The 15,218-nt window shown below is 53.9% G+C and overlaps 1 protein-coding gene across 3 annotated transcripts in view; it reads right to left on the bottom strand.

Moving 5' to 3' along the window:
- The window catches only part of UBE2F (ubiquitin conjugating enzyme E2 F (putative)), a 45,983-nt gene extending 31,623 nt beyond the window's left edge, over positions 1-14,360 (bottom strand). The window contains exons 1-3 of one of the 3 annotated variants that reach the window (XM_040231882.1): positions 14,166-14,360; positions 9,402-9,535; positions 98-127 (exon numbers count right to left, since the gene is read on the bottom strand). In XM_040231882.1, the coding sequence (XP_040087816.1) occupies positions 98-127; positions 9,402-9,519 (148 nt within the window). In that variant the 5' untranslated portion in view covers positions 9,520-9,535; positions 14,166-14,360. Of the gene's footprint in view, positions 1-97; positions 128-9,401; positions 9,536-13,225; positions 13,440-14,165 lie in introns of those variants that run through there. The other 2 variants (XM_040231884.1, XM_040231883.1) reach the window with 2 other exon arrangements.
- Positions 14,361-15,218: the final 858 nt, after the last annotated feature.

The raw sequence follows: 15,218 nt of genomic DNA, 5'->3' as shown, positions 1-15,218 counted from the left end.
GGCTTTTTGCTATGTAGAGTTATTAAAACACAAAACAAGCTTCTCCATGCAATTTACTTTATAGCATTTAATGTTTGGTTGGGGATGCTATACTTACAAGGTAAATTAGCTTCAAGTTCTGCAACCTCTGTGGAAACAAAGAGATTACTGTTAATATTAGGTAATTACTCCACATAAAATCACCTGCTTTAAATTGACAATTCCCTCCAAAACACTGAAAGAAAAAAAAAAAAAAAGAATTAACCAAAATCTACACTTGGGTCTGACACTTAGACTTTAAGCCATGAAGTTGCTTTCAGATACACACAGTGACTTGCAGGATACCAGCAAGTGCAGTCAAGGGCCCTTGACATTTTGCTTTAGTACAAATGAGAATCGTTCAAAATTAACAGAAATCACCTATGGGTAAACAGTCACTAAAGCAGCTTTGAAAATCTCGTTCCCCCAAGTAGTGGAACTACTGCCCTCAAAATCTGATTTATATTTATAACTCTGCCTCTTCCAGTTTTTCCAGATTCGTCTTCCCGCGAGGGCTCGCCCAGTTTGCGCTCAAAGTTTTCCAGTGACAGAAAACGCTCTGCCTCCCGCTGGGCCGTGCGCTGGCCCCGCCATCTGTGGGTGCGCCGACGCCCAAGGGAGCCTCCTCTTGGGGTGACGCTCCTCATCCCCAGCGCTCTCCTCTGGCGCTCTCCATCAGGCATGCGCTTGGCGCTCAGGCCCAGCACCGCTCTGCCAGGATGAAGCTGCAAAGCCCCCACCAACTGGGCAGGCAAGCCAGGCAAGTAGCCTGTGCCCCTGACATATCTGAAGCTTTCCCTCAAAGGCCCAGCTTTAGAAAGGGCAAAGTGGGGGCCAGGGCACCTGTGAGGTGGGTGCTCCTGACAGGCAGGGAGAGCTAGCAGGCCCAGAAGTGAGGCGGATGGAAGTATGGGCCAACTGTGGGGGCGCGGCTGGGGGCCACTGAAGGGGAGGGTGACGGAGGTGGGACAGAGGGAGTGAAGTCTGGGCTCCTGACCAGGGCTGGGAGCCCCTGCAGCCATGCCACCTGAGAGCATGAGGCCCACGGAGGGGAGAGGCTGGCAAGAAGAAAGGCCTCTGGCAGAAAGCAGAGGACAGGAGCGGGGACAGCCACCAGCGGAAGTGCAGGAACGATTCGGCGGAGAGGGCACACTGGTCCGGTGGGACGAGGCGGGTGAGGCCCGAGGGAGAGCCAGGGATGTGGGTCAGGCCCTGGGGAGTGCATCCAAACCAGCAGGAAGGTAAGTGGGAAGATGGAAACCAGACTACAAAACACGAAGGAGCAAAGAACTCCTTCAAGGGAGGAGGTGGGAGGGGACAGGGGCGGGGGGGAGGGAGGGGCCCCGATGTCTGCAGAGTTGAGTGCATTCGTGGGAAGACCTCTACAGTTGCTAAGCCATGTCTGAGTCTTTGCGACCCCATGGACCGCAGCACGCCAGATTTCCCTGTCCTTCACCATCTCTGGAGTTTACTCACATTCATGTCCACTGAGTCGGTGATGTCATCCAACCATCTCATTCTGAGGCTGAGGGTTTAGGGAAGAGCCAGGCCTCTGGTTTCAGCTAGTTGACAATCTGGGTAGAGACAGTTGGCCCACTAGACGTATTAGCTCTGGGGTCCAGGCATTCGGGATAGGTAACCAGGAAAGTGAGGTGGAGCAGGGGAGGGAGGAGCCAAGAAACGAAACAAGGGCAGTCTGGGATCACATGCAAGCCTGAGGTCTATCCTCTGGGCAGTCCTGTGCTGTGGTGCATGAGAATATATGCATTTAAAACAAAATGATGCTGACCCTCTACGGTTCATTAGCACCATCCTTATAAGGACCCTGAGGACCTTTCTTTCTGATTGGTGCACTCTGGCCCTTTCATGGGCTTCCCTGGGAACTCAGCTAGTAACGAATCGGCCTGCGATGCAGGAGACCCTGGTTTGATTCCTGGGTCAGGAAGACCCCCTGGAGAAGGGACAGGTTCCCCCTGCAGGCTTTCCACAGAGCAGGGCACTGGGCAAAGGAATGCTCTGGAGCGACTCACACGGGCCTTCTGACCAGGCCAGGGTCAAAGGCCTGCTCCAGCGGTGCACACAGGGCATTCATTTTATCAAAAAAGCACACATCTGACCAAATGAGTTATGTATATTAATCACTTCTAAATAAACATCATCCATATAATGAAACCTATATGCTTTTAAGGCAAATAATATTTACATATTTATTATACTATTAGCTTTTGATTGACAAGAATTTACAAGAAACCCTTCTTGAGGACCCTTTAGAGAAACCGATGCTGCCCCCTGGGACCCAGTTTTCTCTGGCACGCCTATTCTGGCTGCTGTCATAAGAGCTCTGGTCGTCAGTTTTACAAAAGCCCAGTGAAACAGAAAATGTGCCCAGAGGACGTGAAAGGGGGCCACATGACAGAAGGGAAATACTTGAGAAGACAGGCTGGCACCCAGGAACAGGGAAGAGGTGAGGTCTGGGCGCAGGAGGGCAGAGAGGCGCTGACCAGGGCATCGTGTTGACCGAGCGAGCAACAGAAAAGACCCTGCACACAGGGATGGGGTTGGGGGGACGAGAGGTTCTTGCCCAAGGACGCCTCATGCGGGGCAGGGATTCTCCGCCCTGACTGCACACAATCCACGTAGTGTAAACAGACCAACCTCAAGTGTACAGTTCAGCAACTCTTAGTAAAATTTGGAGCTGTGCATCCATTCCCACAATCTAGTACCTGCTGAGCAACCCTTCGCCCCCTCATCCAGACCAATTACACTGAAAAGCCTGGGTGGGGCCAAGGCCCCTGAATCTTATTATTCTCTCCAACTGTAGGAAGCCGCTGCAGGCTATTCTGCCAAGCTAAAACATCTACACACAGCTATTTTCATAGATGGATCTAATCATCTCACACTGTGGTCTAGAATCAAACTCCGAAGGAGAGCGTCACGCCTGCACTCCCCATTCAGTGTGACTCCCTCAGGGCAGGAAGAAGAGGGCCGGGGAGGGCAGCCCCCAGACCCAGCCCAGTGATGACCGCAGCCACAGCCAGGGCCTCTGGTCCAAGAACCAGTGTGTGCAAGAAATATGACCTTCGAGGCAGAAGGGTTTCATTAAAGAAGCTGGACACTTCGGTCCAGCCCAGTACAGAAGATAAATGAACTACAACGTAGTGTTCCTCTCAGGGAGGGGTCACAAATGACACCTGTACACTTCAAATGAGGGCAAACAGTAATTCACTAACAGCAACAGCAATTAACTCAGAAAGTGCTGAGCCTCTAAGTTGTGTCCAACTCTTTTTCAACCCCATGGACTGTAACCCATCAGGCTCCTCTCTCCATACAATTTCCCAGGCAAGAATACTGGTACGAGTTGCCATTTCCTTCTCCAGGGGATCTTCCCAACCTAGGGATTGAACCTGAGTTTCCTGCATTGAAGGTGGATTCTTTACCACTGAGCAAGCAGGGAAGTCCAATTAACTCAGAATCCACATACAAAAAGACTATGACCAAAGAAACTAGCGATCTGCTTTACATGCCTGAAAGGCCTTTTGGCAGAGCAGCAGTTCTGCCCTGCTTGAAGGACACTCACCACCCCCACCTGGAAGGTACCAAGAAGTTAGATATTTTTAAACTGCCAGAGTCTTGCCTATTCCAAAGATGCTAACACCTCTCTGGCTCACCAGCCCAGCCTTTGGAGAGATACCTGGCACCTTGCACAATTAAGTGGCTGCACAACTTCCTCCTGAGAAATTAGACTCTTTTCCTTTCTAACTAAAGACCAAACCACAGAGCCCACTTGAAGCACAACTGCGCTGAAATGTCAGGTTACAAAATCCACCCACTCCCACAAGGGCCCCCGCGCAGCATGGACCCCCTCCTGCTGCGGGCTGCTCACAACAGTGTTCCAGCTGCTTCCGCACTGCCCGCCCCTGGAACCTGCACGCGGTCCACGGTGGGGGCTACACACTCCGATCCAGCCCTGGGACCCTAGTCCCTGGGCCTGGGCTTGGCACACATGGAGTGCTTGGGAAATGCCTGACAAACAAGCACACTTCCAGCAGAGTGGCAGCACAGCGTGGACACCCTGAGACGTGAGGAGCCTCGTTCCTCACACAGCTGGTGACCAAGCCATTCCCAAGGAGTAGTGGACTGAACTGAGTCCCCTGCCCACATTCATACATTGAAGCCCTAAACTCACATGATGGTATAAGGTGGGGCCTCTGGGATGTAATTAGGGTTAAATGAGGTCATGTGGGTGGGGCCCTCATGATAAGATTAGTGCCCTTACAAGCCAGGAAGCCCTCCCTAGGAACTGAATCTGCCAAAGCCCTGGCCTTGGCCTTCCCCATGTCCAGGCCCCCCCACCCCCACGTCTGTGGTGTTCTATCATGGTAGCCTGAGCTGACTAAGACCAAGCCCAATCACAGGTGCCAATGGTTCTGGGCAGGAGCCAGTTCCTGTCAAGAAACCCAGACAGGACAGCTGTGCCCTCTGACCCAGGCAGGGCTGGCAGCTGCTGCCCAGACGACTTGATTACCTCTTCTTACCTCATCACCCATATTTCTTAGGTTTCTCAATCTAAGACTTTATCTCTTAGCTTCCTGTCTGTCTTTACGCCTTAAGTGCCTCTTCTGCACTGCCAGTGTTCACGAACAGTGCCCTTATGGGCAGACACCTGCCCCAAGGGCATCATCCCACTCCCAGAGATGGCACTGCTACAGCTGAGGCCAAGCCCCCACCAAGCCACTTCCACTCAGTCTAAGGGCCCTCCAGCAGCACACTGCAGAAAGCAGGCCCACAGGAGAGGAGTCAGGGCCACACCACACTCTGGGGCAGCAAGGATGTAACCCTGAAAACCAGCAGAGTCTGCAGCAGAGACTGCTCTGGATGGGGGTGGAGCCCCAAGCCATCCGACAACCCACTCTCAACATGAGCAGACAAAGCTGACTGGAACCTTCATTCCTCTTGCACAGATCCTCCCCACTCCCACCAGCCCCACCTCCCCCAGATCCAGGGCTATTTGGGGCTATCTGGCAAGCCCAAGGGGGCTGCCACATTCCCAGGCGGTTTCACTGGTGTTTAAAACCCTGTAAGAAAGCATTAAAGGGGAGCCATAGGCTACCACCTTACTCCATGTTAGTAGGGCTCCTTCTCTCTGGGCCATTGCCCTAGTTTTTTTTTAAACACATTTTGTAACACATAGCCCACAACTTCACACGCTGCTAAATGCTCTGGACACTCTGCCAGCATGGCCAGCCAACCCTGAGCCCACCTCCAGAGTCCTGGGCAGGGCTGGCAAGGACAGAAAAGCTCTGGAGAACAACAAATGCTTCTCTCTCGCCCATTCTTCCAGGAAGCGCCCTGGACCAGAGCCCTCCCTGCACCACCACAGCACTGGACTGCTCCGGTGGGCACAGAAGTGCTCCACCAGGGAGGCCACATGTGGCCCCTTGTAGGGACACCTGCACCTTGGATGTTGGAAAGCCCACGCAGGTGGGCAGCCAGGCCCCTTGGCTCGGCAAACCAGGCCAAGAGCACAGAGAGCCGCCACAGCCACGGCAACAAGAACACCAGCGGCCACATGGGGCACAGGGGCTGAGGGGACGAAGGCTGCAGAATCAGTCCCTGTAGTTCCTGACTCCAGACCTGGCCCTGAACTCAGTCAGCTCAACTCCAAATCTTCACATTTAGCAAACGCTTCCAACCAGCCTGCCTGGAGCCCCTAGAGGTCTTCAGGGGTCACTAACAGGAGGCTGGCACACACCGGGCACTAAAATCTTTGTCAAGTGAATAACTCAAACAACAGGGAGACTCATTGACATGTTCCCATTATGTGAAAAGTAAGCTTCAGAAAGACAAGAAAGTAGACCATTCTGCCCAGAGGCTTTTTTGGGAGGTGGGGAGCATCATCAGACTCAGAACTAATGGACCCCGTGGAACCACAAAGGCCCATCAGAAAGCAGCGCCCCCGCCCTGTGGCTGAGAACACAGGGGACGGCCCCCAGCCAGGCCCAGACCTGAGCTGGGGCCAGCAGGAAATGCAGACCCAACACTCTCCCCCCAGCATCCCAGCTCTTTCCTGAGGAAAAGAGCTTTTCTTCAGGAAAGACAGACAGTCTTTGCCCAGAAACACTGAACTGCACTACCTCAGGGACTGCTGTTGCAAGCACCTCTTCAGTTCCAAACTGGAGGATGTCCCTGAGGGTGACCTCAGGGGTGCAAATAAAAAGCTGGTGTGGCCCAGGGGCCAGCATGACAGAGGCCTCATGCTGGCCAGCTGCTCCAAGGCAGGCCCCGGTGCTTCCAGGGACAGCCAGCTACACCTGTCACCTTCTGAACCAGGCCCCCAATTCTTCAGTTGTGCAGCCACCACTGGCCCTCACCACTGGGGACGAGTGTCCCTGTCAACCTCCAACCTCCCACGTTAACCCCACAGCCATCTGCACCAAGCCAGATCCCCTACCGTGTAAGGTCATCCAAGCACGACAACAGACCAGCTAAAAAAATATTTTTGCCTGGAAGTGTCTGTGGTCTCTCCTCTGGGATATGGGGTACATGGCCCAGATGCCCTCTCAGTGAGGGCTGACAGCAGACGGCCTTCCTTTCTCAGTCCCTCCGAGAACCATAAGCTGCACAGAGCCCTTGCCTCGGGCCAGACTGGTCGACACAGAGCAGGAAGGCCTGACCGTCTCACCTGTCAGGCAGGAGCAGACAGACAGGCCCTTGTCTGTCCTGGGGCCTTCGTCAGAGCTCTCCCTCCCCCTGCTCCTGCTCACTCCACCACCCTCCAGAGGGCTCACCCTTTAATAACTTCATGGCACACCAAACTCCCCACTTCCAGGAATGCAGCACATACTACTGAGTCCCACAGACACATTAACACACTTCCTACAACTTATTGATACTCACGAGTATCACTTTCACACGAGCCAGAGGCAAAGCCACAGCCCCGGTGACTGTCCTGACTGCAGCAATCCTGCTGAATGCAGACAACCAACCTACTTTTTTCCAAGCCCCAAAAGAGGAGTTTCACCTAGAAGGGATTTTTGCAATTATCACCCCTCCAAGGGCCTCACCAGGCCCATAGGAGCCATGGACTCCACCAGACTTCACTTCCACCATCAGAAATCCCCAGAATGAAGGCTGCGGCCACATCTAACCAGGAGAAGCAGTGCTTCAGGTGTGGACCAAGCAATCATCACCCTTCAGAGAATCCTCTATCAGGTACCTCTAGGCACAGCTTCCCCTCTCATGACAGGCCCACCCTTCCTCTCCACCTACCCCCCATCAGAAGTCCAAAATACTCACCACTCAGTCAGCCTGGCCCGCCCTGGCCTGGCTGCCCCCCAAGACTGAGGGAGAGAGCAGATCACACGAGGGCCAGGTTACTCCGAGCTCTGCTTTGGGGTAACTGCAAGTGCTTTGGGGCCCAGAACCCTAATAACCCCCAGTGTTTCTGGGAGAATGAACTGGTGGCCTTGCGAGGACGTTCCGCACCTCTCCCTGATGAGGCTCACATGAAAGGACCTCAACCCAGCCTGTCAACCCAGCCAAAGACATCTCCTGTCCTAGGACCTGGGGCAGAGTCCAGTGCTATGGGCCTCAGTGGGCTCCCTTGGGCTGTGTCAGGCCCTAGAGTCACCTGAGGCTTCCCAAGGGAATCCCTGAGCAGGAGGAGGTGTGGTGGAGACTTTGTGCCTCCCTGAATTCTCTTTTCTGTGGACTGGCACTTCTGTTCTGCTCCTTCAGGTTCTGCTTGCAAGGTCTGCTCCCCAAGTGCCCGCCCTACCCCAAAATGTGGGTCTGGCTGTCTTGCTACAATAAAGCTGAAACCTGGGCAAGTTTTTGAACCCCTCTAAGCCTTAGCTCCAGTTGTAAAATGAACCACTCACCTGGCAAGGCTTAGTGAAAGTCAAACAAGCACTGCCCTACAAAGTCCCCAACAGAGGGCCTGGCCCCAGGTGCTCAGTGGACAGCAGCGGCTGTCAGCCATGAGGAGGAGGTGGAAAGAAGGTGGCATCGTCTACTGTGCCAGTGCCCACCCACAACTGCTCAGCTGCAACCCCCCTCATATCAACTCCCTGCATTAGAACACCCTCCCCTCGAAGGACCATAACCTCAAGCATCAAACCCCTTCCCTGGCTTGTTTGTCTGGCTCCTGGCTTCCTTTGTGGATGGAACCCTAGAGCCAGCAGCCAGGAAAGTCTTACCAGGCCTTCCAAGTAAGGGGCTACAGCCAGGCCCCACCCTCAGTTCCCACAGGGTAAACGGTCCTGCATTGTGACAAACTGCAGTCCACGCACTCCTTGACATAGCAAGTACTGTCAAAATGTCAAAAACAATCCTTACTCCATCTTTAGCCCATCATCCCCAGGCTGGGAGAGCCAGAGCTCAGTCAGGACTCAGAGGCAGAGAGAAAGCAGGGACGAGGGCACCACCTATCTCCCTGAACCAGACGCCTCTGTTCACAGGCTCAGCGGTGCTTTGTTTCTGAGAAGGCCCAGCACGGAGCACTCATCCATGCCAGGTCTCCCTGATCAGATCTGTTCCAGGACATGCAAACGCCAGGAACCCCCCCAGTGTCCACCTAATACAAAATGAAACAGGCGGTTCTAACAAGTTCCTTAACACTCTGTGCTTCCTGGAGCCTTACACTTACAAAATGTAAACATGTGTCTTAAAGTAAAAAAGTGCTGCCAGCTATAAGGTCCTTCAAAGAAGAAACCGTTTCTTCTTCTTCTGTGGGTCTCATGATCCTGGGAAACTGCCTTTTGCACTCAAGAGTTGCAACTCTGTTCAGTCACTAACCGCACAAGTTTCTCACACACACACACATATCCATCCACACACACCACCCCCCTCCACACTACATAACCCTTCTCCAACACTACACAGCTCTAGGACACCTTTATTAATTCTGTGAAGAAAATCAATTTTGCACAAGGCTCTCCTAAGGCTGTGATTTGAATGAGAGAGAGAAGTACCCTAAGAAATTACCCTCCCTCTAAGGATGAGATCCTCTGGGGCCAAGGAGTCCAGGAGAAAGGATGAACCCCGCCCCCCCCAACACCTAGGACAGCACTGAGACCAGTCATGGGTCTGCTGTCCCTGGCGCCTTGCTCCTTCCACGAGCACTCTGGTGGCCCCTGCAGAGAACACGCCGAGTATGTAAGATACACCACAGTTCTAATACCATTTTCCTGCCATCGGCATTCCTACAGTGTGTGCACAGTGCAAAGTCCTTCTGTTGCAAGTGATGAGAAATCATATTTAAAAATAGTTTCAAACAGGTATTTCTATTTAGCAGCAACAGGCTGGTTCATAACCCCAAAGAGCCACGTGCCAGACATCGTTTTGTTGTGGGATATAAACACAGCTCACCGGGTGGCCCTTACCTTTAACAAGCAGCCTGTCCCTCACAGACACCCGCCGAGTGGAGTCAGAGGCTGTGGCTGACGCCCGGGACCCTTTGAGACCATCATCCCGCTTCAGCTTGCTTGCCAGCGTCAGCATCACTGCTGCCTTTTTCCTGAAAGGCCAAAGGCAGGTTAAGCACTCATCTCCAGACACTGAGACAATGATGTAAGGTGATTTTTAATTTTTTCCCATAATTCAGTTGTAGAAAAATGTAGCATGTAAGATAGATTAACAAGACTGCATTCCTCCATAATGAATTTGGGTAATCTCTATGCCTCTTTAAATCTAATTTTTTAAAGTATGAATGAAAAATTTAAAAGGAGCGCCAAGCATTTAACACTCACTGAGCAGCAGGCCCTGGGGTGTTGAGCTCATGTCTAGGGCAGCCTCCACTGACAGGTTCCACATGGGCCCAGCACTGTTCACTGCCCTCCCCTGCTGCGGGGACCCTGCCTCTGAGGGTGCGGCCCCCGTGTCTGCCCATCGCAGACCGAGGGGAGTGTCCGCCCCTGGTGAGGAGGGAGCACCGCAATGCTCTCTTCCCTCCTTCAGTAAGGGTGTGGCATTTCCACATTTGTGTACGCTGGGCTGTACTCACACTGGAAGGCAACAGCAACTTAATCAAGTTATGATTAATGCCCCAAACTAGACCTTGTCGCGTGGCTGCTTCCAGCCCACTTGTGTTTCAGGTTCCCTCCCGGACAGCTCACTGGGAAGGACAATAAAAACCAAGCATGGATGATGCACCTGACTGCTTGGGAGGAAGGACTTAAGTGTCAGCAGTGTTTACAGACACAACTGTCCTCCAGCATCGCCTTCTTTATGTACACAAACCGCCGTTCCTGACGGGCCGCCTGACTCCTCCTGCACGCTTTACCAGTCGCAGAGGAATTCTGGGACTTCTGACTGAGGACAAAAATTGATCACCAGCTCAGTATTTTCATAATTTCCTTTGTTGTTTTAATATCATTTCCTTGCAATATCACTCTGATCATTTCCAAGAGAAAATGATCCAGAATTTCTAGATGAAAAATTTAAACCTACGTAAGGAAAGAACTTAGTTTGAGGCCAAGATCCTGAAAGCCAAACTATAAGAATAACTCTCTCCCTCCAAAAGTGGTATCTTTTGGAGAAGGATATGGCAATTCACTCCAGTATCCTTGCCTGGAAAATCTCATGGACACAGGAGCCTAGTAGGCTTGCAGTCCATGGGGTCACAAAGAGTCGGGCATGACTGAGCGACTAACACTTAAGTAATATCTTGAGCCATTTTAATCCAGTCCCTCACTTTTCACATCATCATCTGTGTATCTCCCCACCCCACAAAGACTGTAGGATTTTCTATTATCAACACAATATATTGAATATGCTCTTCGGAATTACACAGGACCTATCACTCACCTAATCCCTTTAGAAACCATTGGTCTCAATGCTTCAAGAGACAGTTCTATTACACATCAGCACTCACAAGCTCCTAGAATGTCAGCTCTGGGAAGGACCCCTTCCCCTGACTCCCACTTTTTCATGGATGTGGATTCTGGAACAGCTGGGGCCTGGGATCTGGATCGTGTGGGGCCACTCAGGTTCTAGAAGAGGTCACCATAGAAACACTGGTTTCCCCCGAGTAGATGATGGGGATGTTTCTATCCTGAAGGTGGTGATGGTTCCAGAGCTATATACACACATCAAGACTGATCAAATCACATGATTTAAACACGTACAGCGTAGTGGACTTCCATGTACCTCGATAAAATTGGTCAAAATGTGATACCAAGCCATCACTAGTTTCCTTATTCCCACTATACCATGCCGTCTCCTCAGGTGGACCTACCCGTTTAACTCACATCTCAGCTTCACCCAGGGTGGGGGACTATTGCTTCAGCTTACAAAGCAATCTCACGAGGGAGGGCTGGGGTGGCGTCAGGAATATCTGTGGGCTCTAGCCCACAAGCTACCAGGGACAGCAGCACCATCTACAGCCTGGGGCTCCTGGTCACCCCCACCTCCCCCAGTCCCACTCCAGGGAGCCTGTCATTACTCCCTCAAGCAGATCTGGATCCCAAAGCAGTGTCGGCCTCCTGACCAAACCCACTGCCAGGCACCCAGACTTGAGGACATCAGTCTTGCCACATCGACAGGGCGGCCTGATGATGCGCCAAGATCTCCATCTATCACAAAGTCCACTTGGTTTTTAAACTCTAGCTGACCTTGGTAACACAAACATGGCAAACAATAAAAAGTACAGCCTGTGTAAAGAGAGTTCGGTAGGCAGTACCCTAGGAAAGTCATAATAAAGAGCCCAGTGGAAGAGTGGGTCCCAGGGCACACGACTGGCCCACACCCAGCTCCCTACAGACCTGCACTGAAGGGGCTGTTCAGAGCATCCGGCAGGACCGACTGACACACAGAAAGGTTCACACCAAGAAGTCTCTGTGTCGCTCAGCCTATGGACTCTGCTTAATCATCTCACACTCCTACCCCCACACTCAATTCTTCTTTGTGGGCAGAGTATGCCCCATACGCAATTCCATTTAGAGTCAGATTCCTGGTTTTCGATATTCATCAAGTTTGTGACACTTAATAAAAGACACTGGGCTCTGATTAAGCAAGATATAAAAACTGTGATGTCCTGTTTTTCCATAGAAGACAAAACATATTCTGAACATTCTAAGAAATCTAATTATATAATGAACACCTATTTCTCCATCATCTGCATCATTTTCATACAACACTTTAGGGATAAACCAAAGGTCTAATTTGGGCATGTTCCATAGCTGTTAATTTAACTCTGTGCAAAGAGATGTGAATGAAAATAAATTATTCAAGCTGTCAGGTTAACTGAACACCTGTGGTTTGCTTCAGAATTCTCTTCTCCTTCGTCAATATGCTTCACCCTTTGAAGACCTGGTTTAAAACTAAAATTTCCCTTTTACAAAAAATTACACTTTGACCATGGCAGCATTTTCAGTAACAAATCAATTACACTGAACAGCACACTCAGTCTCTAAATTCCTTAAGTTGTAACTGGCCCATTTAAGTTCTTCCTCTGGGTAGGACTTTATCGCAACTGTTCAAAGATTTTTATGTGCTACTTACTGTGGTTGAGTTGCTAAGTTGTATTTGACTCTTTAGCAACCCCAGGGACTGTACCGGTCAGGCTCCTCTGTCCACGGGACTTCTCAAGGCAAGAATACTGCAGTGGGTTGCCATTTCCTTCTCCAGGGGATCCTCCCAACCCAGGGACTGAACCTGAGTCTCCTGCATTGCGGGCATTTTCTTTACCACTGAGCCACCAGGGAAGCCCCGGTTCTGTTTACTCTGCTCATCATCAAGAAGTGTCTACTCAGCGCTCTGGCCTGCAGTGGCGAAATCAGGCCAGGCCGCCTGTGCAGAAGGGGCCGGTCAGCTCCTGGCGTGGGATACTCCTTAGCTAGAATCCTTCCTGCCTTGGCAGAGTCCCAATCTAAGTGTAAAAGATGGAACTGCATGTCACTAGGGGTCAAGCAACTCCATAGTCAAAAAGGGGCCCAGATCAGGACACAAAAAAGTCCACACCCCATCCTCCTCCTTCGGAAGGCCAGAGCCCAAGGAACCCACCCACCTGGCTTAGTGTTGGCTGCCTGATAACCTCTGGAGCCCAACCCTTTTATCTGGAGCGATAAACCGGCCTCCCCCTGCCCTGCCTACTACCCGAGGGGCAGGTTGTCCAGATGGAGGCCCTCAAGCCCCGTACCAGTTAACCTGCTGGTGATTCTTGGAACATCTCCCCCATATGGGCCCTTCCTCTGCCTCATCCCCTTACCGGCCTGGAACCCTCCGTACAAGGTAGATGGGCCTCCTCCCTGTTCCTCAGCGACACCTCGCTCATTTCTGGAAGCTTCTGCTCAACCTGACATCCTGGTCTGGATGCCCTGCCTCCCCTCGCCACCTCATCCTGCTTCTTCCTTCGGATAACCGATGACTATGCAGCAGATTCCTGCACCTCCTCCAAGAAGCCTTCTCCCGCCACTTCGAAACCGTCCCGACCCCACTCGGGAGCTGGAGGGAGGGCAGAGGGGCGGGCCCGATCCCGCGTATGACAGACGAGGGAACCGAGACCCGGGGAGGGGAGGACCACACCCAAGACTCCACAGCAGCCGGGACTCAGCGGCCTTAGGGATGGGTCCAAGACATCCTCCCCTCATCCTCTGCCCCGGGAAGACCCTCCAAACCGGCCCCAGTCGCCCCCAGTGGGAAGCCGCAGGCACGCCGGCGAGGCGGGCGCCCGGCTCCTCCGCACCCTCAGGGGCGCCCCGCAACTCCCCGGCCTAGCCCGATCCCCCCGGACGTCGGGAGTCCGGCTGCCCGCGTCCGAGTCCCGCCGCCTCCAGCTACTCTGGACCGCTGACCTTGAGCCCGCTGGGCGCTGCGTTTCCTCGCGGACAGTGAGGCTCGCAGCTTCCCCCCCGAGACGGCGGGCGAGAGAGGGGGGCCGCGGGGTGCCCCCAAAGCCCGGGCTCGGGCGGGCTTGTCCGAGGAGCCCGGAGGCCGCCAGCGCCCCGGCCCCGCACTCCCCAGCCCGCGCCCCGCGGCGCCCGCCGGCCCTCCGGCCCCCGACAGCGCCCGGCCGTGAGGAGAGGAGCGGCGCGGCCTGAGGCGGCCCCGGGGCCGCCCGCCCGCCCGCCGGGTGCACCGGCGCCGAGGGAGCCAAGCCGCCCTCCTGCGGCAGCTGGCAGCCCGCCGCAGGGCCGCGCTCTTCTCACCTGGGCACCCCGAGACAGGCGAGGCGGGCCCGGCGCCCAACACCATGCCCCAGCCGGCCGGCGGCAGCGAGACGCGGCCCCTCACAGCCAGCACCGGCTCCGGGCGGCGGGACCGGAAGTGGCGGGGCGGGGACTCGGCCGCTCTCGCCTGAGGCGGCGGCGGAGACGGCGGCGACTGCAGCGGGCGCTTTAAAAAAAAAATTCAAAGGCCTGAAGAACTTTATTTGGAGCCTGACACACGAACAGCAGAGTGCACCGCGGCAGATGGGGCCTCGCTCATTGGCTGCGGGGCGGGCACGGATTTTGCGGCCCTCGCTGATTGGCCAGTGGCGGCAGGGGGGCGGGTCGCCCAGTCAGTTCCTGAGCCTGCGCTCCAGAGCTCCTGGGACCCAGAGCTGTGTTCCTGCCTCCATTCATTTGGTTCTGTGCTGGGTCTGGGCCTGCGGCCCCGGATCGTCACGCAGCGTGGTCTGCGGGGGCGGTCAGGCTGAGGCTGACTCCTCGGTGGATGGGGCGCCCGCTGTACGCCCATCAGCGTGCTCAGAATACAGAGGAGCGGCCCAAAGCCGGTAGGGAGTGACCCGGGGCGCGGCTGTCTCAGGCCTGCAGCTTCCAAACTCCCCGGCGTGCTCCCGGGGCCCGCAGTGGAGTCGTGGGCCCTTTCCTGTTGCCCTACGTTTTTTATTCCTTCATTCATCGCTTCAGTTCAGTTCCGTTCAGTTCAGTCGCTCAGTCGTGTCCGACTCTTTGCGACCCCACGAATCGCAGCACGCCAGGCCTCCCTGTCCATCACCAACTCCTGGAGTTCACTCAGACTCACTTCCATCGAGTCAGTGATGCCATCCAGCCATCTCATCCTCTGTCGTCCCCTTCTCCTGCCCCCAATCCCTCCCAGCATCAGAGTCTTTTCCAATGTCAGCTCTTCGCATGAGGTGGCCAAAGTATTGGAGTTTCAGCTTTGGGTTAAAGCATCTGCCTCCAATGCGGGAGACCTGGGTTCGATCCCTGGGTCGGGAAGATCCCCTGGAGAAAGGAAATGGCAACCCACTCCAG

This window comes from Oryx dammah, unplaced genomic scaffold (assembly GCF_014754425.2).
Source record: "Oryx dammah isolate SB20612 unplaced genomic scaffold, SCBI_Odam_1.1 HiC_scaffold_28, whole genome shotgun sequence".
Lineage (NCBI taxonomy): Eukaryota > Metazoa > Chordata > Mammalia > Artiodactyla > Bovidae > Oryx > Oryx dammah.
The sequence above is the reverse complement of the archived record's forward strand: the minus strand, read 5'-3'. Positions and strand labels throughout refer to the sequence as shown.